Below are 27,419 nucleotides of genomic sequence, written 5' to 3' on the forward strand. Positions count from 1 at the left end.
TTCCCTTTGCCTTTCTTGCCTCCTGCCACCAGTGCTACGTCCTCATCCTGCTCAACTGGCTTGGCTGCCCCAAGCTGTCCTTTCCTGATCTCTGTCTGAATACAATCATCCCAAAACCTCTCCCATGTGGGAAGGGTCTCACGTGCACAAACCCCATCAGCAAAGTTCAACCATGAACGGGGGAGGCCATTCACTGCAATCCGCACCAACTCAGTGGATGGAATGGCCTCTCCAATCGCTGTCAACTCATCTCTCACATTGGTAATCTTTGTGAGATATCCAGCTGCACTATCATTCCCCATCTTAATGTTCTTCAGCTTCTCCTTCAGGACCATCTTCCGGTTCTCATTAGTACTCTGGTAGAGATTTTGGACAATGCTGTCCACATCTCATGGGCATTGCTCTTTCCTCTCACATGAGGAATGCAATGGTCTTTGATTCCGTCTAGAATCAACCTCTTACCCTTATTGTTCTTCTTTTTATACTCAGCCAACTGAGTAACATCAGTGGGCACAACAACAGGGTTCTGTGCGGTATGCACCATGATATCCCAGACTTCTGCCTCCTCAAAGATACTCTGCATTCTCTCCTTCCAAACGTTGTAATTTATATGCCCATCCAGCCTATCCTCCACCCTCAATCCCAATGACATCCTACTGTCCTAAAACTGAAAAATAGCACTGCTGTAGTAAAGATAAAACTGTTGTTTATGAAAAAATCAGCTTGCTGGAATTTTCTAAGTGAAAAATCAGCAACTGTAATTTTTCCTTTTGCTGTCCCAAACTGTCCTTCAGCACTCAAGCTCTGATACCATGTAAAAATTTATGTTTTCCCACCCCGGTTTTCAGTTTCACCTTATTTCTCCCATGTAGTTAAATTCCCATTCCCATAACCATACATTTAACAGACTGAAAAAAAATAAATATGGCTGAAAACACAAATTCTGGAAATTTTTCAGAATGCTGGAAATTGCAGAAATAAAAATCAGCAATTAAAAACAGCTATTAAAACACATTAAAACACTGATATTTTTTGTCAACTTGACCCTGGAAAAACCCCCTACAACTCTTGGGGAAAACCAGTTTGAGAGCTCTTCTTTATTTCTGAAAATTGTCTTTTTACAGTGAGAATTATTCAGCAAAAAATCAGCAAGCAAATTTAAAACTTATCTCCTTTCCCGTGCCTCACAGCAATCTGGAAATTACAGCAAACAAGACAGCAATAAATGTTGTACGACCTCCGTTTTGTGTGCAGAAAAATCAGCAAACTGCTCCTCGATGTTTGTGCAAAAATCTGTCTTTCACTATGTGCTGAATCAGCTGTACAAATCTGCTCAACTGCTGCCTTGGATTGTGTGCCAAGCTGCTGTCTCCTTCTCCTTCCTGCTCAGAAATCTCTCTTGCTCTCTTGCTCTCCTTCTCCCAATCTGCTCATGAAATAATGAATGACCTTTTCCTCCTTTTCCTCCTTTAATATAACTCCAAGTGACTTTTGGGTGATCCAAGTGACTTTTGGGTGATCTCTAAATCCAATAGCTGAAATAGATTTAGATCAATGGTTGAGATTAAATGCTCATTTAAATCTCACTTTCTATTTTTTAATTCACCTCACTTTAAAAAAGACCCACTTAGTCATTTATTTCCAAAGTCACTTTTCCTTTCTAATTTTTCATTGACTTTATAAAAGTCACTTTAAAATTAGACTTAATAACTTTATCACTTAAAGTCACTTTTAAATTAGATTTAACTTTATAAAATTATAAAGTCACTTTAGGAGAAAAATTAAATTCTTTTGGACACTTTTCCCTAGGCCAAAGATCAAAGCCTAAGGGAACCACCTGTCCTCCGGTACCAAATTTCAACAAAAGAAACAAGAACAAGCACACCACACGACACCATTATTTTTGGACCAATGTCCCTGGAAAAACCCAATGCTAGAAAACTGGTGCAGCTATCTGAGGGTTTTCTTATTAAGCAATATCAGAGTACAATCTGGGCGCCGAAACTGGCCTACCCGACAGAGAATTTTCTTAGCAACTATACCTCACAGTTTGAGAGAAATCTCTTGGATGAAACCCCGGAAAATCCTTCCAGCAGCTCCTCAGCACAAAACTGCTCCTGCAACCCCAGCGTCTGCCTAAACTAGACTGCGTCAGCCCCTCTCTGTCTCACGCTAGCCTTACGTCAGCCTTTCTAGGCCTGCGTCAGTCCCAAGAGGCCCTGCGTCAACTGCGCTGGCCCCTCTGGTGCTCTGCGTAGCACTTGGCTGCCTTTGTGTGGCCCTACGTGAGCCCTTGCTGGCTCTACGTCACCCTCCTTGGCTACTACGCTGCTCTCCCGGCCCAATCTCTGCCTTCTCTGTTTCTCTGTACTCAATGCCCCTCAGCCATTGTTACAACTCGATTTGCAACTCGACCAACGAACCGGTTCGGTCGGCCAGGTTAACACTGAGCCGGTTGTGTTGTTACACAACTCGGCCGGCTCAGCCGAGTCCGTATCAACTCGGCCAGGTTACATACAACTGCCCGTGGACTTAAAAATGGCTTTTTTTTAATTTTTTCACCCTCAGATCGTTTCTGTGCTTCTTCCCTGGTATCCTAATTCCCTACTCTCATTTGATTTGCATTCATTGTCTTTTCCATCACAAATTGGACCCCTTCATGGTTCCACCTTCTATCCCACATGACTATGTTGCCATGTTTTTTAATTTCAGATTTCTTGTGCTTTATTTATTAACCTATCACCTCTTCCTATGTTCATACTCTTTCAAGTTTTTTATTTGTCTGTTGTCCAGTTTCTATCTACCTTTTTTCACCATCAACTGTACATTCCTCCATATTTGGCTCCGGTGATATTACTTTAGAATGGATCGACTTTTATGTAGTTTTGGGTGTGGTGTAAGATATGACTTTATCCTATTTTCGAAAGTGTACTGTTTATTTGTCAAAGATCAATGAAACAGGGAGTGAGATCTTGGTAATGGAATAATCTTGTATCTATCTTATTACACTTTAATATGAATTCTTATTCTAATTGGTGTGTCACAAAGCCCACAAAGTGGCATTAGAGCTTACATTTGTGTGATCTGGATTGGATCTTATATTATTTGCCATCTATCTTGATGTTTTCGGAGTGGAAAAAAACTGGAGGAATTGGCTTGTAGGGTCACTCTAGAGCCATTTTGAGGCATCCAACGACATATTTTGGCGTCAAAACTTCCTTAGTTTTAGCTCAGACCCCTTGATGCTGATATACACTTAGAGACCTTTCAATTGAAGCTCATATACAAAAATTATGCCTCTGACAAGTTGACTTATTGTGATGACTAGCATGGTATGAGAGGATTTCATGTCAGCACTCGTTATTCATGCATATGGGTTTAGCCATGTGTGGACTTTCAAGAAGATTTTAGAAGGTTTAAAACTGTAACTCTAATTGAGGGTTGAGGAAGACAAAACTTTACCGCTAGACATCTATCAGGCTATGTTAAATACTGGGCCATAGGTGGAGTGGGGTTTCCATTTTGTCATTGTATTTCTTCCATAGTTGAGTAGAGTGACCTCAACTTCTAGTTGGGTTTTCTCCCATATGGGTTTCCTAGGGTAGTATTTGTGTTTATTTGAGGATGTGCGTGAGTATCTTTCTATTCTCTATTTTTCACATTTCAAGTATTTCATACGTTTAAGCACAAAACCAATAACTTAAGAATCTAAGATCATGTATGTATTGGACAGTGCACTGGGTGCCATTTTGATATAATGGATATATTCATGAGGCTACTTTGATCATATGTTGTCTTCCATCTATATTCAATGCTATGTGTTTGGAAACGTGAACGAAAATCTTTAAAATTATGTTTTTTATAAAAAAAAATATTTAATGTATTTTTTACAAGGACCAAGTAATTGAAATCGAACTGTCCGAGTCGATACCGAGTCGGAGTCAACCCTCGGCCGAGTCGGAGTTTTAAAACATTGCCCTCAGTTGCTCTCCTGATCACTAATTTTATCTCTCTTAGCAAACCCCGCTCTAGAGAATAGAATGACTGATCATCTGGTGTACACTCCAAGTGACCCTCAAGCCTTCTCTTATACTTTTCCTCTTGACATCTCAACGGCCGAGATTAAGTCCCTAATCAACAGCTAAGATTAGATCTGGCTTGATCCATGTCTTTTGGACCACTCTAACACAGATTCATATTAATACACATTAATATTTTATTTTCACTAAGTTTAGACTTAGGGCTCCATTAAAAATATTAATTATTTTAATATCTCCTGATCTGTTTAGAATCTGCCCAAACCCTTTCTGGGTATTGGAAATCTCATGTACCCCAACCTCTCCACCAAATTTCATGGCTTGAGCACATCCGATGCTACCCCAAATCAACACTACCTCTTAGCGAGGACTGTGCTCTAGCGATACTCCTCACTAAGTATCACTCTGATCATCTGGCATCGGTAACTGTGCTGATGCTAAGCCTTCTTGCCCAACATCCCCTGCACTGCTACCTCCTATACTGTTGCCCATGGTTCGGCCATTGCCACTACTGCATCTGTACGACAACTCCCAATGCATTCATGTTGTTGTTGGTCCTTTCTCCCAGCACTGCATCCGCATTGCACCTCCTCTCATCATGTTGCATCGTGTTGCCCACTGCTGCACTGCAACTCAGTTACTGAGAAGTAACTGATCCTCCAACTGACCTCCCTGTTGGGCTAGAAACACCCACTGATGTTGAAGCTCCCTCTGCTGCTGACAAGTGCTCCCTCTCTGACCTCTGCGCTGCTGCAACAACTCCCTGCATCTCGCACCATTCCACACCACTCTGTGCCTTCCTACACTAGTGCCACACTCATGTGCCTCTCGCACTGTTGCAGCTTGCTATCTCTACGATGTCTCGGGACTCCAGCACTGTAGCTCTCTCTACCGCTCCATCCGCATCCGTCTCTACCCACTCAGCTAGTCTTGCTACTCCTCGTCGGGGCTCCCGTTGCAAGTTCTAATCCAAGAGGCTGGGTACCTCAAGAAGCCTACCCCTCATCGCCTGTAGTCCACCTGACTACAGCTTAATGTCTCCCCACTTCCGCTCAAATGGTGCATGTGCACTCATGGCACAATCATTGTCTGTCAAAACTTCCTTTTCTGCCTGTGCTGGTGCTGCCTTAGTCTCGGAAGACTCTCCCTTACTCTTCTTCCTTGGGCACTGGGTCGCATAATGACCCATCCCCCCAGAGTGGAAGCACTTGATCTTGGAGAGATCTTTCTTCTTTTGCATCTCCTGCCTTCCCTCAGATGCTAGGGCCACATTCTCCTCCTCCTACTTGACCTTGATCCCTTTGCTGCTGTTACCTGTCTTTGACTGTCGTCTGATCTCTTCCTGGCGAAGAGCTGCCCACATCTCATCCTAAGGTAGGAGAGTCCCTCTTCCCAGGATGCTCTGGACAAACACTTCCCACTCTTCTGAGACATCATTCAAGGTTGTCCTTACCATAACTCCTGATCCACTATCACTCCTATAGCAATAAATTGATCTCGGATCTCATTCAATCCTCTGAGGAAGGAGTCAATCGTTTGACCCTTCTTCATCTGATATGACCTCATCCGATTCTCGAGAAGCATTCTTCTCTACACATAAGTATGCTGGTACAGGTTCTTGAGAGCCTCCCACATCTCAATTATCGTTTCCTTCTCGGCTATATGCGGTACCACATGATCCTTGACCCCATCAAGGATAATGCACTTGGCCCTCGCCATTGCTTCTTCGTACTTGTCATTATCATTTGGGTCGACTGGGATAATAGCTATTGTCTTCAAGGCGAAGTTCTTGACACGATTCCTGTCAAACACTGATAAGATTTTGGCCTTCCAAACTACGAAGTTCGATGCTTCGTCCAGTCTATCCTGGTCTCTTACCCCATGTAGTGCCATGATGCTCCTCTACTTCCCTCTTGGAAGTTCTTTGTTCGACTCCTCTGAGTCTCTACTTCCCATTTGGAAGTTCTCTTCTGGACTCCCTCTGAGTCCTAATTTCCCTCTTGGAAATCCTTCTGCCGCTTGTCGAGATGCCCCCTACTTTGATCGTCTTGTGCAACTGCACTGTTGATCCAGGTTCCTCAGCTAGAAACCCTTGGTAACAACTCCTCTGGCCCTGCTCTGTCAGGTACTGTTCTGACTACAGTACCTCACCAGCTCCACTCTGCAATATTTCTGCAACCTTCTAGACTCCAGCAACTGCCTCTCTGTGAACTACGTCAGCCCCTCTCTGCCTCACGCTGGCTCTGCGTCACCCTAGATGGGTCTGCATCAGCCCTTTGGCCCTCTGCGTCAGCAACACTGGCCTCTCTAAGTCTCTACGCAGCTCCGGGCTTCTTCTGCGTGGCTCTTGGTTGGCTCTGCATCACACTTCTTGGCTTCTATGCTACTAGAAACAGTTTCTCTCACCTCCGGACAATTGTTTTCTGCTGCTATTGCTCCGCTCGCCTGATGTCTTTTAGTCGTCCTGTGATATGCAATCACGCTCTGATACCATGTTGAAGTTTCTAATTTTCCTTAATTTAGAAACCCTTCATGCACTTTTCCTGATTTATTCCTACCTACTTGTTATTTTTTATTTAACAAGTTATTTACAAAGTAAATACTGAAAATAAACACCAGTGCATGCTCAACATATTACAGATCAGCAACTAAAAGAAACAAGAACAAGCACACCACATGACACCATTATTTTTGGACCAATGTGCCCGAAAAAAACCCAATGCGGGAAAACTGATGCAGTTATCTGAGGGTTTTCTTATTAAGCAATATCAGAGTACAATCTGGGTGCCAAAACTGGCCTACCCAACAGAGAATTCCCTTAGCAGCTATACCTCACAGTTTGAGAGAAATCTTCTGGCTGAAACTCCGAAAAATCCTTCCAGCAACTCCTCAGCACAAAACAACTCCTGCAACCCCAACGTCTGCCTAAGCTGGACTGCGTCAGCGCCTTTTTGTCTCACACTGGCCCTGCGTCAGCCCCTCTTTGTCTCACACTAGCCCTGCGTCAGCTGCACTAGCCCCTCTGGTACTCTACGCAGCACTTGGCTGCCTCTGCGTGACCCTACGTGAGCCCTTGCTCACTTTACGTCGCCCTCCTTGGCTGCTGCACTGCTCTCCCAGCACAATCTCTGCCTTCTTTGTTTCTCTGTACTCAATGCCCCTCAGCTGCTCTCCTGATCACTGATTCTATCTCTCTTAACAAACCCTGCTCTAGAGAATAGAATGACTAATCATCTGGTGTACACTCCAAGTGACCCTCAAGCCTCCTCTTATACTTTTCCTGTTGACATCTCAACAGCCGAGATTAAGTCCTTAATCAACGGCTAAGATTAGATCTGGCTTGATCCATGTCTTTTGGACCACTCTAACACAGATTCATATTAATACACATTAATATTTTATTTTCCCTAAGTTTAGACTTAGGGACTCCATTAAAAATATTAATTATTTTAATATCTCCTAATCTGTTTAGAATCTGCGCAAACCTTTTCTGGGTATTGGAGATCTCATGTGCCCCAACCTCTCGACCAAATTTCGTGGCTAGAGGACATCCGACGCTACCCCAAATCAACAATTATTTTAATATCTCTTGATCTGTTTCGAATCTACCCAAACCCTTTTTGGGTATTGGAGATCTTATGTGCCCCAACCTCTCCACCAAATTTTGTGGCTAGAGCACATCTGATGCTACCCCAAATCAACAGGAGATACACTACAAAATTTTTAAAAAGATTCAGAATGCAGGGCTATAGACCCATGGCTACTCCAATGATTACCAACTGGAAGAAGATTGATGCGTCTGAAGATAAAGAAGTAGATCCCACCTCGTACAGCCAGCTCATAGGGTCCCTGGTGTATTTGGTCGATACTTGGCCAGACATTTGTTACGTTATCAACACCCTCAATCAGTTCATGGTGGAACCAAAGACGGCACACTGGGCAGCAACCAAGCATGTTATCAGATATATACGTGGAATAGTCGAGCATGGATTAATGTACACCTGAGGCAATGATATCATGCTAAGTGGGTTCATTGACGTAGATTGGGCTAGAAGTCCAGTAGATTGAAAAAGTACCACTGGGTACTGTTTCAACATTGGATTAGGAATGACCTTCTGGTGTAGTAGGAAACATAAGTCCGTAGCTAGCACAACATCATGTGAAGCCATATGGCTTAGGAGGTTGCTTTTGAATCTATTCAGGAGAACGATGGAAGCGACCAAAATTTTGTGTGATAATCAGAGTTGCATCAAGCTCTCTGAAAATCCAATTTTTCATGATCTATCTAAGCACATTGACATTAGGTGTCACTTTATCAGAGACTGTGTCCAGCAAGGTGCAGGACAGTTACAGTACACTCTGACAGGAGAAAAAGTGGCAGACATTCTCACCAAGGCTCTAGGAAGAATAAAGTTTGTTTATTTCAGGGAGAAGATGGGGATGATTGAGAATCTGTTTCAATAGCAAAAACGGATAGTGCAGTTCTTAAGAGGGACTTGTAGTGCAGCAATTAGCAGTGGCAGTGCTATAGGCAGCATATTGAGAGGGAGTTGCAGTATTGATGCAGCAGTGACAGTGGCAGTGTCATGGGAAGCAGTATAGATTGCAGCAATGCAATTGATGAGGGGCAACAAGCCGAGCATCAGCAGCGCAGAGGACCGATATCGTGGATCAGTGTGATACTTCTGCTGGGAAGTATTGTTAGAGCACATTCCTCGCTAAGAGGTTGTGTTGATTTTTGGGTAGCATCGGATGTGCTCTAGCTCCGAAATTTTGTGGAGGGGCTAGAACACATGAGATCTCCAAGACCCATAAATTGTTTGGTGAAATTCCAACCAAATTGTATTTTATTAAAATAATTAATATTTTTAATGGGGTTCCTAAGTTTAAACTTAGGAAAATTAAAATATTAATTAGTATTAATGAAAATATGGGTGAGAAGCTTCTAGGAGATGAGGATAAAGTCTAATTTAATCTAGTTGTTGATTAGAGATTATATTGCAGTCGTTGATATCTCAACAAGAAAAGTATAAATGAAGACTTGAGAGTCATTTGGAGATACATCGGGCAAATACTCAGTAACCCGAGGGAAATCGATTCTCAAGAAGTAAGAGTTCGATTTCAAAGGGAAAATTGCATGGTGAAGGAAGAGGAGGGTATCAGCATCAGTCGGAGACTGAGGAGGAGGGGACGCAGTGCATCAGAGGGATAGCGCAGAGGGACAACTCAGAGAGGCAGCGCAGCAAGGGACGCAGTCCTCACACAGAGATGACGCGAAGGTGATAAGTGGAGGCTGGAGGGTCTTTTGGGTATCAGAATTTCTCCAAAGGGTGGAGGAAAATTATCTCAGGTGTTTTCTCAGAGATTTCTCTATGTTCTAAAAATCATTCCTTGTTAAGAGATTGTTGCTGAAGAATAATAAGTAAACCCTCATCAGCTACACTGGTTTTCCCACGTTGGGTTTTTCTGGGGACTATTGTCCAAAAATAACTGTGTTGATGTGATTGATTCTTGTGCTTGTATTTCACTATTCTTTTCTCTATGCTATTATGTGACAACTGCAGTAGAATTTACTTTGATGTTTACTAAAGGGTTTTGTAAATAACTTATTGAGGGAAATCAGTAGGAGAAATAAGTCAGTTACTGCATAGAATTTCATGTTAGAAATTTTCACAATTTGTAGCAGGAGGACTTGACACGAGACTTAGTGAAGAGCTTCATCAAGAAGCAGGACCAGGTGGCAGCTCATGCTAAGATTGATAGGTTATCCTCCAGGATGGAGTGAGACTTAGCCATGCTCACTAACATAACCCCAGGAGTGAAATGGGGTGACTTGGTACAGTAGCCCCAAAGTGCTACAGATGGGCAGGATTCTTGGGGAGGTCCACCTCTTGAATCAATACCTTGCTACGAGTGCCCACAATGTTTCAGTAGTAGGATGTATCAGTGGTAGTAGATGCAATTAGATGTCAAAGTGACAGATGCAGAGTCTAGTTGCACGTCAAATGTTGGCGAGCGCAGTGCAGAGTTGGCAGCAATGCAATTGGCATAGTGCAAAGTCAGTAGCAGCGTAGATGCCTCAGTGACAACGCAGATACTTGCAGCAGTCAAAGACTTGGGATTCAGATGCATCATACTTATCACAGTTGATTCAGTATTTAGGATGTTTTTCAGTTGCAAATGTTGTAGTTGTAGCAGCAACAGATGGAGAGGGAGTTGCAGCGACAGATGGAGAGGGAGTTGCAGTGCAGATGCAGTGTTGGCAGCAGTTCAACAGGGTCAAGAGCAGCACAGATGCAGCACATATCAGAGTTGCGCAGTAGTTGGTGGGCAGCAGCAACCAGACATCAACAATGTGACAGGAGATGATGTAGAGACGGGGTGTTGCTACAGGAGGCAACAACACTAGAACACATTCCTCGCTAAGAGGGAATGTAAGTTTTTATAGCATCGGATGTGTTCTAGACACGGAATTTTGTGGAGAGGCTAGAATACATGAGATCTCCAAAACCCATAAATCGTTTCTGGAAATTCTACCTAGAAATGACTTAATTAGATTATTAGTCATTTTTTAAATATTTCCCAAGTCTAAACTTAGGGAATATGAATAATTAATTAGAATTAATTAAGTTATGGTGTGAATGTTCTAGAAACTCACACGGATCGACTTCAAGTTAATCCTAGCCATCAATTAAAATCTAATCTTGGTCATTGAAGTCTCAACAAAGGATTATAAGAAGTCGATGGGATTTGGAGAAATCACTTGTCCAGTTCGATTTTATGAGCATATCGATTTCCTGAGTAGCAGCATTCAGTTGCCAGAGAGAGAGCCAGAGAAATCGAAGCAGTGAGAGAAGAGGCAGGGACAGTGAAGTCGGAGGAAGATTTCCAAATCCGGTGAGTGCATTTGCAGAGAGGTAGAGAATCCACAGAGAGGCTGATGCAAAGCAACACAGTAGCCTCTAGAGGCAAAGTCGAATTGTTGGGGAGAAGCAAAATTCCAGTGCCAGAAACTGGGCAGAAGTTCCAGAGGTCTGGAGAGACGTTTTCCCAAACAGTGCTGGTCAGACGGCTTGAGGAGAAGTTGTTCCAAGCTGAGAGCAACAACAACTGCACTAGGGTGACGCAGTGAATAATGTAGAGGCAGTTTGGATTCAATTTGAGTTGAGGTCAGCGCCCGGATTTGCCTGTGGAGTGAGGAATTTCTCTTCACTATATTTTCTTGCCAATATTTCTCTGTAGGATTTCCAGTTTCGGCATCCAGTGGTACTTAGTTTATTTCACTGCTGCATAATAATAAAACCCTCAGCTGCTGCACCGGTTTTCCAGAGTTAGGTTTTTCCGAGGACGTTTGTCCAAAATCACTGTCATTTTCTGTGTGCGCTAGCATTTCTTCCAGTGTATATTTCTTCCGCAATTTATTTGTGTAGGTTGCAGTGACTGATTCAGTATTTGTTGTAGCAAATAGTAAATAAATTGTTAAGAATTAATTTAACAATTAGGAGAATTATTTCCAGTTGCTGCAACAAGATTCAGGGTCCCGAATTTTCACATTAAGCATATTACGTTTGTATCCAAACTTGTCTTGGGCCAATTTTAGGAAGCTATGACTTCCACAATTGGTATATTTTATGGAATGCCACAACAAACATAGTGAAATGCTGGTCTAAAATTTTGCGAGATATGTCCTCTTTATATAACTAGTTATGAGTGCATGAATATGTAGAAAATTCTAGTCCCAACCCAGTTTCCAGTTTTAGATGAAATCACATCAGTTTAATGCCCAACTCAACATGTCATAAACTACTGTTATAAACATGAATATATTTCAAAACTGGAAACACATGAATCTATCCTACACTTTTAATTTTTGCTGAGAAAAAATACTAACAGCCACACAAATTTTAACACTGATTTTTTGATCCAATGACCCTGGAAAAGCCCCGAAGAGAAAACCAGTGAGGGATGTTTTTCTTTCAGAAAAAAAAAATTACAGCACTTAAAACAACTTATCCCATGGTCAGATTTCCTTGTTTTTTTGTGCTGTAGCAGTTTCGTAGAATCCTGTGTATCTGTCCTGTTTTCTGTGCCCAGATATGCTCAGAAATTACTCTGTCAGCACTGACAGGCTGAAATAAATGCCCTATCACTATACCTCTGAATCTGAGCCTGCCTCCTCGAAAAACACATTGTTCTGACAGCATTAAATCCAGCCCCTCTAGCAGCAATAAATGCACTCAAACAGCTCCTTGATTTTCAGCCCATCCTGCCTCGAAAGTCATGCTGGAGCTCAATCAAACACTTAGGAAGATGCCTCAGTATGTGTGCCTCCTGCTGTCCTTGGAATACATACTGATTTCCTTGCTGCTGTACCAGCTACTGCACCCTCCTTCCTCTGCTATACCTTTTCCTCTCAGCCTCCTTAGCTCCTTGTCTCCAAATCTCATGAATCAAGTGTGCAAATGGTGCCTTTCCCCTTTTGTTCCCTCATTAAGAAGAGAGACCTAACCCTAAAATCTAACAACTGAGATTAGATCTTAACCATTTAGATGAAGGGTGGAGATCTAATCTCTCATTGACCCATGAGACACATTTTCCCCCTAGTCTCCTTTTCATTTATTACTCAAAAGGTACTTCATGACTTTATGACTTAAAGTCATGACTTTATTTCTCTCAAAGTCACTTTATGACTTTATACTTTATAAACTCACTTTAACTTTATTTCCCACAAAGTAAAGGGGGTCACATTAGGACACTCTTTCCTAAGTACACCGTTGCCCTTGGTACACCTTTTCTAACACTCCCTCTAACCAAAGAAAGTGTTTCTCACCACTCCCGTCTTGTCTCTAAAATAAATATGCTTGCCCCTTAGTGAGGACATGGTGAGAATATCAGCCACCTGTTCATCAGTAGATATATACTCTAGCCTCACTGCTCCTCTCTAAACATAATCCCGAATGAAGGGGTATTTAATCTCGATATGCTTTGACCTGTCATTAAATATTGGATTCCCTATGAATTTAATACAACTCTGATTATCACAATAGATCACTGATGGCCTCAGACGTTGAGCAAATAAGCCATACAACATCTTGTGAAGCCAAAGGGCCTCACAATTGGCCTGAATAGTTGCCACATACTCCGTCTTTGTAGAACTCAAAGCTATTGATCTGTGTTTCCTATTCAACCATGACACTATGGCTGAACCCAACATGAAACAACATCCTGATGTGCTCTTCCTCTCACTAGCACTGCCTGCCCAATCTGACTCTGTGTAGCCAACCAATCTTACTACATACCCCTAGATATAGTCCAATCCATAATCCACTGTACGCTGCGAGTACCACAACACATGTTTCTGCAGCCACCCAGTGCACCCTCCTAGGCTCCACCATGAATTGACTCAATGTATTGACTCCAAAACGAATATCTAGATTGGTATTGACTACATACATCAATGAACTGATCAACTAGCGCTATAAAGTGGGATCTACCAACTCAAAACCATAAGCATGCAACTTCTTCTAGTTGGTAATCATAGGCACGACCATGGGCCTACAGTCCTCCATATGAAATCTCAACAGTAAGTCCCCTACATACTTGCCCTATCCCGGGAAGATATGCCCCCTGCATACTTTCCCTATCCCAGGAAGATATGCCCATCCTCTTGCCAAACCTCAGACCCCAAAAAATAGTGCATTAGTACTATATCGGTCATCTTGAACTCTGAAGCAAGGTCTCTCTTGTAGTGCTCAATGAGTTTCTCCTCTCCTGTAATAAACAAATCATCTACATACAATACAAGAATGAGTGGATCCTCACTAACCACAATGTAATATAGGTTCAAATATGCATCACTCTTCTTGAAACCCATCTATTGTAAGTAGGAACCAATTTGTGAATACCATGCTCTTGGTGCCTGCTTCAGCCCATACAAGGCCTTCTTCAACTTGCATACATGGGACTCCATCTCATGCACCTCAAAGCCCTATGGCTGCTCAATATATACCTACTCCTATATGATCCCATTGAGAAAAGCGGTCTTCACATCCATCTGGTGGATCTTCCAACATATCTTTGCTACAATGGAGATCACTGCTCTAATCGAAGTGTAACAAGCCATTGGTGAGAAGGTATCGTCATAGTCAACTCCCTCTACTTGTGAGAACCCCCATGCCACATGTTATCTACTAGGTTGGACCAAGCAGAACCTGAAGACTCCATAGCCCAATGTACAAGACACCTATCAAATTTTTAGAAGACCAAAAGTCAACAAGCACTTGTTGACCTTTTCTCTCTCTTTATACTCCTTTCTCTCTCAAATTTCGCAACCCTACGAGGAATTGTATTAAATGTAACTAGTATGATAACCTGTTGTTAAAGGCCTAGCCGACTTAGCACTGATCAACAAGTGAGTACACTCTAGAGTGCTTTTCCTACTTAGCTAATTATTCTCACTTTTCAGTGATGAATAAGTAGCTGAGTTTTTTCACTCACATACCTCAAAGTTGGAGTGATGGATTGACGAATCAGCCCTAGGTTCGTCCTAGTGCCTAGAGTCGATGTATATTACCATACTAGGGCATATCTAAAGCGTTACAAAATTTGATTAGGTTTTGATAAGATTTTTTAAATTATTAAAATTTTCCTACATGACAAGATTTTTTAATTAATTCCTTATGTAAATTGTAGATAAGTGGTCCTATGAAATGTCCAGGCATGTGAGTACTCGAAATTCATCCTCAGAGCCCCGACATTATCCTAAGACCCACTTTCAGAGTCAAAAAACAAATATTGCCCCCCAAAATCCACTCTTCCTAGTGAATGTGGCAAAAGTAAGAAGAAAATTAAAGATAAAAATAAAAAATGGAAACATATTAAATTATGTTTTCCAAAGTCAAAAAGGGGGTCAAGCAAGTGATATGGAAATTAAGTGAAGGCCAAAAGTGATTGGGCATCCACCTAAGGCCCAGAAGTCAAAGTGCCAAATGAGCCAAGTCAAAGAGACACCACGCTAAGTTATGGAGGCCCAACGAGTTGCTGAGGTTTTAAATTAAATTTGATTAGGGTATGGTCTAAAGTTAAACTTTAAGTTAAAGTGAGTGGGAGTAGACCCCACCTCACTCACCCTTGGTCTAACGCATGGTCACAACTAATGAAAAAGAAACACACTCAAGTCTTTCTCACCTCCACACAGTAGGACAGATTTATCTCCATGCAGATTTGGGGGTTGAGTCAAGGTTAAACACTTTAGGGATTAATGGAGTTTGTCTCCACTCTCAAATTCACTCCAAACTCCATGTAGCAACAGAAAGATGGCACTTTAGTTAACTTTCCAGCACTGGCAGCCTCCCAAAGTTAGTACGCAGGTCCAATTACGAGCTATAGTTGAGGGTAGTTCGTTGGAGATAACAACCCAAATTTTTCCCTCTCCACTCCACTCTTTGCACACATGTCCATAATAGAGAACTACACACATGTTGAGGAGGTGATATGCCGAGCAACAAAGGAATACACTCAAAAGTTCGCAGGACACATCTACAACAATTTGGTGACACTCCAGTCATCTCTACACTTGGAGGGTTTGATTTACTTTGGGATCATCATTTCTTTAGCACTTGGCATCTATCCTTCAATTGGGATTTCTCCCAAATATGTATAAATAAACCCATAGAGCTCTCATTTGTGGATGGTTGGGAAGCTATGCTTGGGTAATGCTGTCATTCTATTCTTGCTTATGAAAGTAAAGAAAAGTCTTTGGAGGTTCTATGTTGGCATGATGTTGGTGACTCTTCTTTGAATGCAAGATATACTTGTGTTGTTCTGAATTGATTTTATTGCACTTCTTTCGGTAGATCAAGCCCTAAATAGGGATCGTATTGTCTAGGGAGAATTAGACAAGTATTTGTATCAAGGTTACTTGGGAGCAGGAGTGGAAGCAAGAGCGGGGAGAGACATTTTCAAAAGCTCCCGAGTTGGGAGCGAATTTTTATATGATATTTATTTTAATATATTTTGATGCATATACATAAACAAAAACATGTAGAATGATGAATTAGATATAAAAAGCATAAAAACATGGATTAAACCATATAACATCAATCATATAGAAGTTATAATCTTCATCAACCATGTCCACAAGTTACAAGTTCTCATTTATATAGCATGTAAGGGTGCACATAACCAAAATAGCATTGAGTGCAATCCATCTCTAAACCAAAAATACATCAACAAATAGGCTCTAGATGGCCTCTAGCATCCAAAAAAATCATGCTACAACAAATAGCTACATATCAAAATCATTGCGTATCTTGGGATCTTTGTCATTAATATCACCCTCTAAGCAATTAACATAAGATAGAAAAAATGTAGCATGTCAAGTCAAGATTTTGATTGAGTGATGGGTACATTTTTAGTAGTGTCTTGATAGAGGGGTTTGACAACCAATGTCACTAACATCAAGGTACATAGAGGGCTTGGTGCCCTTGGTTAAATACGAGTCCCATACCCTAGTACATGATAAAATCCAATGGAAATATTGCAATCCTCCCAATCCTGAAATCTTGAAAAACTAATAAGTCTGCTAGATTTTGAGTGAGATCTAAAATTCTACTTTCTCCATACGAAATCCAATGAGGTTAGAACCTCTCCCAAACATCATGAGTCATTTCATGGTAATGTTAAAAATTTAATTAAAAGGATGAAAACGAAAGATAAAGGAGAATTTCGTGAGCACGCTCCCAGGTCGCTCCCGATTCGCTCCCACTTAGAGCGCGCTCCGAGAGTGATTTGAAGTGGGGGAGTCGCTCCCCCTGATCCGAAAACACAAAATTGACTATTTGCTCAATTTCACCAAATATTTAACTAAGGTTGCATTTATGTGAATGAATGAGAGAAAATTGAGTTTTTAAACATAAACTTGAGAACTGTAAATAAGCATGAAAAGTAGCAAGAAAAGAACCAAACAGAACAAACATTGATGACGAAGTTCGTCCCTCCTGGACTACATCTTCCGGCCCACTTCCAAGTGGGCATCTGTTGTATTAGGAATGCTCAGGAAGTCTCTTTACATAAAATTTAGCCATTTTGGACTATGCACACAGACACCAATGGCCACTGTCAGAATGAATGCCTCGACCTTTGCTCTCCAACGCAACTTTACGTTCTCAAAAAGGCCCAAGGATGGCCAAGACATACCCAACAGGCACAAATAAGAAATAGTTTTGAAACTCACATTACAACTCTTTCTACACTGGCACATTGGTAATACCTTTTATAGGTCCGTGGGCAGGTCCCGGGGTCAAACCTGCAGGCTTCCCGGGATCAGATTTGGTAAACATAGTATTGCCTTATAACTTAATACAAAATATGGCATTAAACTATATCATATAGTTATGCTATTACAACCCCACGCCAAATTTAATATATAGTTTAAACAATGTGGTAACATTAGTCCGCAGGTAAAGGCCTCGACCACATTTAACATATGGTTGTTTTAATAAACTTCGGTGATATCCCCGTGGCAATTGGTTGGAACTGAATCGGGCGGTGATAAGCCTCATGGCAGATGGTTGGTATCCATGGCACGTGACTGGTTTGTTGGTTACCTGCTCCCTGACAATGATATATTAACTATGACCCGTGGCATAATATGTTAAAAACGACCTGCGGATATATGTATTAACTCCCTGCGCACCATGTTTGACTTGGACTCTGTGATATGGTTTATTAACGTTGCTATGTTTGAAGCTCCGTTGGAGTGACAGTTAACATACGTTGGGGTTGGCGGGCCTACCAAGTATGGCGGGCTCCGCCAACCCTTCCCCCTATACACCATACAATGACTTTAAATAAAACATTCTGCCATGGTATATTAAAGCACCAGCATGGTGCAACGGTAAAATTTTATGGTGTTACGACGGAGGTCGCGGTTCGACCCTCGACTCTGCCCATCCAACCTATGCGTTGACTTTGACCACCATGTGTCATGATGTGAAGTTGCCACTTGGCCTGCAAGGCCCATTTTTTACCTGTTTAACCAAAACTTCAAAATGTGTTTTCTACTTCATACGAAACCGAATATATTGTCAGAATCAGCGCAATGATCTCTTCAACTTGGTGTTGGTTTTGCGAGCATTTGAGATTTTTGAACTTTGAGCATTTTGAGGATCCTCCTGGATCATTCCTCTCCACTGGAAGCTTTTGGACCACCAAAAGTTTGGTTTTAAGCAGACATGAGGTGAGGGTACAACTCCCTCACCCTTCTGATCTCCATCCACCTTGCTTTGCTTGGATTCATGCCTTTGAGCCCCACTCGAAGATACTCAACATCTCCACACTTGGAAGTGTGGACCTTTCTGTCTAAAATGGTATCTTCCTGTAACTCAGTCATACATTCAGGTGCAAAATCATCTACAATTGGAATTTGAGCATTTTCCTCTAGATCCATGATCATTGGAGGTTCATACAACTTCAAATTTTCAACATTTACAACTGAATATATGTGCATGTATGGAGGAAAATTTAACCGGAATGCATTGTGCCCAATCTTTTCAACAATCTTAAATGGACCATACCTGATAGGTTTCAACTTTTTACCTTCACCTTTCATCCTTTCTTTGTTGATGTGTAGCCATACTTGATCAACAACCAAGAAGTGATGATCCACCTGATGCTTACACATAAATATACATAATGTAACATACCCTTAAGGTCTTCAACATAATTCTTTTGACTCTTTGACTCACCTAAAGTACTTTAACATGTACTAGACCTACTTCAATGAGCAAGAAACTCATCGACATATATTATAAAAATAATATTTCTTTTCTTGAATAAATACAAATATCAAAAGTACATTTATGAAGACCAAACCTAGTTACATTTCCTTCAACGCTCCCTCTTGACTAGGGAGGTATTCATACAACATTACAAGGTGTTTGGCTATTATCAATCTTGAAGAATTCACATAAGAGAAACCGGATTGGCAATCCATCTGTTATAGCATCATAGTAACCAACATTGTATCCACAGCAATGCCTTGACTGACAACTCTATCTCTCAATAGATCAGACCACAATGTTGGCAAGACTAATGACATATAGAAACCATAGTCATTGTCTCTCAAGGCACATACCCACCAGGATGTTTGTTGATTTTGGGTAGCATAGAATGTGCTCTAGACTTGAAAATTGATCGAGAGGCTAAGGCACATGAGATCTCCAAGACCCAAAAATCATTTGGAGAAATTCCACCCAGATAAGGAGTTATTAAAATAATTAATATTTTTAATGGGCTCGTAAGTCTAAATTGTCTAAATTTAGGACAATAAAAATATTAATGTGTATTAATAAAATATGGGTGAGAAAGTTCTAAGTGACAAGGATCAAGCTAGTTCTAATCTTAGTCGTTGACTAGGGACTTAATCTCGGTCGTTGATTTGTCAACAGGAAAAATATAAGAGGAGGTTTGAGGGTCAGTTGAAGATACACCAAGTGATCAAAGAATTCGATTTTCTAGGGCGAGGTTTGCTGAGGAAATTGAGTTAATGATCACAGTTGTAGTGAGGGGCAGTTCAGTAAGGGATTTTCATCTGAGGCTGAAGAATACATAGCAAAGAGGCAGCGCAGTGCCGGCAGAGACAGTGCAAGCCCTAGAAGGGTTGACGCAGAGGTCGTAACGCTGATGCAGAGGGCTTGATGCTTCAACTTTTGTAGATGTCCTTCCTTGAAGAGTGTTCTTGAGATGCCCTTTCCTTGATTTGTCACCTTAGCTCTGATACCATGTTGAAGAATCTAGGGCAAGGAGATGTAGAGTGATTCTTCGGGACTAAATAACAATTTGTGAAATCTTTTTACAATTTGTCTTTGTTATCTTAATCTTCTTCTTCTCTTATTAATGCATGTGTGTGTACTTCATCAAACTGCTATCAAAAACATAAAACAAGAACACAAGATATTGGCTCTCTGTCAGGACCAAAATCTCTCTTCTCTTAAGAGGAAAACCCTTCAGTAAGTTTTCTCTTATTGAAGCTTCTTTCTTGTTCAAGGCAAAACCCTAGACCCTTGACTAGAAGAACCTCCAAGCACAAGTCAAGTCCTTCCTTTTCTCTGCACTATGTCTCCTCGGCACTTTGTCCACCTTCTGGCACTTCGTCCTCCTTCCAGCACTTCATTCTTCCTTCCACTGTTAGTAGTCCTTCTAGAAGAGACACTTATCTTTTGTACTTAGTGAGATCCTTCACCTAAGGATACTCCTTCCTTCTCTTGACCAACAAAGTTCCTTCTTGATGTATAGTTGTAGGCTTTGTGTGACAGCACTGCAGCCCTAATTCTCGCACGTGTGAGAGGTCTTGTTGATGTTATATGGCTCCTCTTTCCTTCGCTTGAGGTCCTTCCTTCTTCGCTTGGATAGGAGGCCTAGTAGGCCTAGTTTGTAGCCCAAACAATGAGGTATGTTGGGAGGTGACTTGCTTCTGTCCTAACCGCAAATAGCCCTTCCTTTTCTTCGCACATGTGGTTGGTATTGGCCCTAAAACAATCCCAAAGCCTTCACTCTTCCTTCTTGCTTCTTCACTACACTAGAGGCTCCTTCTTCATCCCTTTCTCGACTTCTTTTTTGATCCTCTACCTTCATTGATTTCAGAGTGAGTTGCTTGTCATTTGAGGGAGTGGACAGCCTCTATATATAGAGGATTGTCCCTCCTTTAGGCCGACTTGTAGGCCGACTTGACTTCCTTTGCTTCGATGGGTGCTTTAATGGTGCCATTGCTTCTTTTAATGGTGTCTTTGCTAGGAGGAGACTTGACTTTGCTTGGAGGTGTCTTCTTTGACTCTTATACATAAATATACATAATGTAACATACCCTTAAGGTCTTCAACATAATTCTTTTGACTCTTTGACTCACCTATAGCACTTTAACATGTGTTAGACATACTTCAATGAGCAAGAAACTCATTGACATATACTATAAAAATAATATTTATTTTCTTGAATAAATACAAATATCAAAAGTACATTTATGAAGACTGAACCTAGTTACATTTCCTTCAACACCAACATGTCCCCGGTTATTTCTGCGTTGTCCCTGTGTCAGCCTCTAAGGCTCTGTGTCATCTTTGTGTTAGGTCGATTTTCTCTCTCAAAGCTCTGACATCAACCCTCCCGGCTCAGACGTCAAACCCCAGCAAATTTTCAGACTTCCGCTGGGAGGACTGTGTTGCCTCTGCGCGAGCCCCTCTAGCTCAACGTCTACCCCTCCTGGGTACTGTGTTGCCTCCTTCTGGTGTCTCTCTACGTCTATGTTGCGTATCTTGGCTCAAAAGAAGACTCTCCAACCAAATTATCCCTTCCCCTCACTGCAAAAGCTCGCTATCAAAATTCTCCTAGCAATTGCTCTACTTCAAAAAATCGAACTTTTGAACTCACTCTGTGTGTCTTTCCAAATGACCTTCAAGCCTCCTTCAATAATCTCCTCGTTGACATTCAATGGCCCAAATTAGAAGCTAATCAATGGCTAAGATCATTTATGCTTGATCCTCATCTTCTTCTAGAAGTTACACCCACAGTGAGATTAATACCCATTAATTACTTTAATTTCCCAAGTTTAGACTTAGGGTCCCATTAAAAATAATTAATTATTTTAATAAAATTGTTTATGGGCGGAATTTTCCCAAAATGCTTTCTGGGTTCTTTTGAATACATGTGCCCAAGCCTCCCTGCAAAAATTGAGACTTAGAGCACATCCGAAGCTACCAAAAACCAACACAGCACATTAGAGCAGATAGAAAAACGAGTTCCCAGAGCCACAAGACAACAACAAAAGGAGGTCTAAAACGGGTGGCCCTAAATGGGAAGGACCAAGGGATGTCAATGCCTGAAGACCAGTGCCACCCCAACACCAAATCCGCCACCCAAAAGAAAACAACACCACCAAAAGACACGTGACCAATTAAATAAGCGGCCAACACCAAATGCAAACGACCCAAGACGCACCAACCATAAGGCTAAGGCAAGAAGCCAAGAGAATTCAGAGCGACTAAACCCAGAACTAGCCAAAACCAGAAACGCCATGCTCTCTGGCTTAGGAAGGAGAGGGCAAGTTTCACAATTTGCAGGAAGGAAAGAGAAATTACCGAATTAGGCTCGTAGGTGGAGCAAAAGGCAGACAACCACCACCCTAGCCCAATGACTAGGAGAAATACGAGCACAGAGGAGTGCGCGTCCCTCGGAAAGCTAGAGAACAACCAGAAAATATCAAGAGCCGTGCAATTTGACCAAGGAGTGCGGCGCTATTGAACCCCAAACCAGTACAAATTCGTTGCACACAGACGAGGGAGAAATTTTCACACAGGTGAGCCTAGAGACATTAACTACTGCATGGTGGAGGGGTTGATGGCCTGCCCTTCCCTGCTTTAACCAAGAGACAATTTTCATTTGTCACGTGATGGGTGGATTCCGTAGCTTGACACCCCCATCGGGGAATGACCATACACAAGTTGTAAGTGTAACTAGTTTCTAATTTCTAAAAAAGTTGAGCCTTTGCGTCTAAATGTTATTTTTGTATTTATAATTCGAAGTTGATTATATAAAAAATTTCCCCTGTGACCTATTTTCAAGGCCAACGTGTCTCATGTCAAAGACTCATATCCATGTGCCTCCTTGTCTTGTATCCGCATGTCATATGACTTAGGATATTAGTTACGCATTTCTACACATTTACAAGAATCATAGTGTTATTTTATCATGATGTGCACTTGTCAAGAAACTAATGTTTTGCTTCACGCTAGACGCATGTCTCTAAATTCTTCTCTCTAACGTAACATATTTGAAACAAAATTAGAGATTATGTTTTTCTCTAGATATTATCTAAAGGAAATAGATTAATTCAGTCAAACAGGAGTCCAAGTTTCAATATGTAAGAATGCTTAGCAAATCAGGGGTGATGAAGATGGAAATGTCAGTTTGAAAGGTACAAGGGGTCTCAACTCATCGTTCCAATATCAATTTTACTCGTTGATGACTTATTCCCACTTCTATTATTACTTTGCTATCAAACAGTATTTTGATGTTCACCATTCTGAAATCCGAATTTTCAGTGTCCCCATTCTTTCTTCTTCCCTATGCACATAGGCATGTAAACCTTCAGCTAAGAGTAAATTATGAAACAGTACATGAATCTGAGTAAAAAAACTTATAATGCCTGAACAAACACCAACAATACTAGTGCAGAATCCTCCAGCCGAGTAGCTTTATATTATTTATTACAACACACAAAAGTCCATATAATACCACTGAACACAGAATAATTGTAAATGTGACATTGCTAGTGTTGTAATAAAGTTTGGGCACAGATAAAGAAATTATCAATAAGAACAGTATAAGTACCATTTCCACTCTGCAGACAGTTGACAAATAGGTTTGCTCCATGCGGATGATAAATCATCATTTTCACAACGTCAAACACTGTACAAAGTAACGTTAATAAAAGTTAGTTACAAATACAAAATTTCTCAAATGCATAATCTCATGCTACAAAAGATATATCATCACTTACTGACTCATGTATTCCACACCAACTCATCCAACTAAATTTTAACAACAGAGAATTGCATCGTCTTAACTACGGCATAACCAAAAAAAAAATTATCAATCAACTTCGTGAAAGACAACCTCTACTGGTTAGATGCTTTACAGAAGGATAAATCAAACGATCACTGTTCATAGCAAGGGTGTAATCTTCACTTTAAGCCATGGCTGACCTTGTATCATAACATTTAATTGTATGTGTAATTTTAGCTAAGGCTGATCTAGTCAACCAAGAATCATAAGCAATCATGGGAAAGAACTCTACCCCTTGAATTGTGTTTGTATGCACCAACTTTTATTTATATTAATCATTGAAGTGACTCATTTGCATTTTTAAATTTCTAATACCAGCTAGATTTATTTACTCGTGGCAATTTAATATCTCCAGCTTATTATTTATCTACATAGATAATAACTGAATCACCGAAAAATAAAATCACTGGTATCTTTAACTTCTCGAATTAAAATATGCAGCGAAAATAAACCAGAAAGAGCAATTACACATCGCAAAAATTAATTAACCCACAAACAATTCTCCATCATTTCATTATCTGGAAAATTTGGGTTTTCAACCCACATAAATAGAAGGAGAAATACAATCTGGAACCTGCAACTCCGCTCCCTCAGAATGAATTCGGCCAGTTGCCCACCAAAAGTGGGGACCCCTAGGAGAGCTTTTCTCCTACTCATCTTCTCCCAGCCGGCAGCCAACAGCCCCTGAGAGCCACCTTGTAGCCGATGTGATGTGTCATTTTATCTACGCTCGCTGCATCAGTTGTATGTTTTCTCACCCATCTGTCAAGAGCATATGTTAGAAAGTGGGCAATCCGATCCAAAAGGTATTTTTCCATTGTGCAATGGGGTGCTTATGCTTGTTTTCCACTTGGGCATTTTGGGCATGGATTATTGGGTAACTTGGGAGAAGGAAGGCCTTTGACAGTGGTTTTACTCCCGCACCTTAAATTGAGGGTTAATATTCAATCCTAGACACGTGGGGCTTATTGGCCTATGGATTTAGGAAGGGCTCTACTTGGGAAACCTCGATTTTGGTAGCATGGTCTCATTTTTTCATTCCACATTTTGCACTCCCCTCCACACATTACAAGCCCTATTTCACCATTCTCCTTCTTTGGTTCCACAGGATCCGGCACACCCCCTTCCTTGTCCACATATCTGGGTCGGGCCTAGAAACCTTGCCCCGGAGGTTGATGAAATTAAATGAAAGTTAAAATCATATAATGGCCACAAGCAAGAAACAAAAGAAAAAGATGTGAAAATTCTATCACTGCAGCAACCGATTTATTTTACCTACTTATTTGCCAACAAGTTATTTACGAAAAACTTTCAGTAAATATTAAAATAAATTATGTTGCAGATATCACACAATAATATAGAAACAAACATATGCACAAGAATCAACACATCAACACAGATATTTTGGACAAATGTCCCCAGAAAAACCCAATGCGAGAAAACCGGTGCAGCAAAGGAGGATTTTATAATTCAGCAATTCTTCAGTACAACAAGGTGCCAAACTGGCTTACCCAACAGAGAACAAATTCTCCAGCACCTTTCCCAACCTTAGCATCAGGCTTACTGGCCTCTACATAGCTCCCAGACTTACTGTGTCAGCTCCTGCCTCTGTGCGTCAACACTGGGCCTCTCTGCATCACCCACACATACCCTCCAGTGACTGCACAGTTTGCAGCCTCTGCGTCTGCCTCTCCAACCTTTGCGCTGGTCTTCTGGTGTTGATCCCAACTCTTTGTTCTGTACCAGCTACCTCCTACTGCTTCCCAGACCACTAGTTCGAATTTCTCAGTGAACCCCGCTCCAGAAATCGAACTGACTGGTCTCCCTCAGTGTGTTCTCCAATTGACCCTCAAGCCTCTTCTTATATTTTTCTTGTTGGTCCTTCAACGGGCTAGATTAAATCTCTAATCAACGACTAAGATTAGGTTTGGCTTGATCCATGACTTTTGCAACCTTCTAACCCAGTTTTATATTATACCCATCAATATTTTATTTTTCCCAAGTTTAGACTTAGGAACTCCATTAGAAATATTAATTATTTTAATATCTCCCAAACCGGTTAGAATCTGCCCATACCATTTCTAGGTCTTGGAGATCTTATGTGCTTTAGCCTCTCCACCAATTTTCATGGCTAGAGCACATCTGATGCTACGCCAAATCAACACTCCCTCTTAGTGAGGAATGTGCTCTAGTAATACTCCACATTGAGCATTACTCTGATCATACGGCATCGGTACCTGTGTTGATGCTAAGCCTCCCAGCCCAACATCCTCTGCACTGTTGCATCCTATACTAATGTTCATGGCTCTATCATTGCCACTGCTACATCTGTACTGCAACTCCCTCTGCCTCCATGTTGTTGCTGGTCCTTCTTCCCAACACTGCATCTGCACTACAAACTCCTTCTCATCATGTTGCATCGTGCTACTGCTGGCTGCTACTGCACTGCAACATCATACCCATTTCTGCTACTAAAATGGATTCTTTATCATCCACATCTTCTCCCTGAAATAATCAAACTTGGTTCTTCCAGGGGCCTTGGTAAGGATGTTTGCCACCTATTCTCCTGTAGGAGTGTAGCTCAACTAGATAGCTCCTCATTAGACATAGTCTATGACAAAGTGACACTGGATATCAATATGCTTTGACCGATCGTGAAACACTGGATTCTCAGAGAGCTTGATGCAACTCTAATTATCACACATGATCCTGGTTTTCTAAGCCAAATGGCCTCGCACGAAGCAGTGTTTGCGGCCATATATTCTACCTCTGCTAAGCTCAAAGCCACGGATTTTTGTTTCCTACTGCACCAGGGGGTCATTCCTAATCCAATGTTGAAGCAATACCTAGAGGTACTTTTCCGATCCGCTGAACTTCCCACCCAATTTGCATCAGTAAATCCACTCACTCTGATATCCTTACTCTTGGTGTACAAGAGTCCATAATCGATTGTTCCCTGTATATATCTTAGAACATGTTTGGCTACTGCCCAATGCGCCCTTTTTGGTTCCACCATGAACTGACTGAGGGTGTTGATAGCATAACAAATGCCAGGCCTGGTATTGACAAGATACATCAAGGACACTATGAGTTGTCTGTATCGGTGGGATCAACATCCTTGTCTTCTGTTGCATCAATCTTCTTCTAGGTGGTGATCATTGGAGTAGCCATGGGTCTAAAATCCTCCATCCTGAATCTCTTCATGATTTCTGTAGCATATCTCCCTTGCCCAAGGAAGATCTCCCCCTTTTGCTGCCAAACTTCAAACCCCAGGAATTAATGCATTTGTACCAAATCCTTCATATCGAATCCCATGGCTAGATTCTTCTTGCAATCCTCGATGAGCCTGGATGATCCTGTCAAGAAGAGATCATCTACATACAATACTAAGATTAGAGGCTCATTCTCTACAACCATAGTAAAGATTTGGATATGTGTCACTCTTGAAAAATCCCATCTTTTGTACGTAGCCATCGATTCGACCATACCATGCTCTAGGTGCCTGTTTCAGCCCATACAAGGCTTTCTTCAATCTGCATACATGAGACTTCTTCTCATGTGTCTCAAAGCCCTCTTGTTGTTCAATGTATACCTCTTCTTCTATCACCCCTTCCAGAAATGTCGTTTTGACATCCATCTAATGAATCTCCCACCTCATCTGTGCTGCAAGAGATATCACAGTTCTAATAGATGTATACCTAGCTACCAGGGAAAAGGTCTCTTCGTAGTCAATACCTTCCTTCTGAGCATACCCCTTAGCCA

The 27,419-nt window shown here is 41.4% G+C and overlaps 1 protein-coding gene across 1 annotated transcript in view; it reads right to left on the reverse strand.

Annotated features, from left to right (window-relative positions):
- LOC149155486 (uncharacterized) overlaps positions 1–27,419 on the reverse strand; it is a 357,613-nt gene that overhangs the window by 78,165 nt on the left and 252,029 nt on the right. The window contains exon 16 of the mRNA XM_089444433.1: positions 23,424–23,501. Within this exon, the coding sequence (XP_089300559.1) occupies positions 23,424–23,501 (78 nt within the window). The remainder of the gene's footprint in view (positions 1–23,423; positions 23,502–27,419) is intronic.

This window comes from Pinus tabuliformis, chromosome 9 (genome assembly GCF_031772625.1).
Source record: "Pinus tabuliformis cultivar Carrire ecotype Pingquan chromosome 9, CPIR1, whole genome shotgun sequence".
Classification (NCBI taxonomy): Eukaryota; Viridiplantae; Streptophyta; class Pinopsida; order Pinales; family Pinaceae; genus Pinus; species Pinus tabuliformis.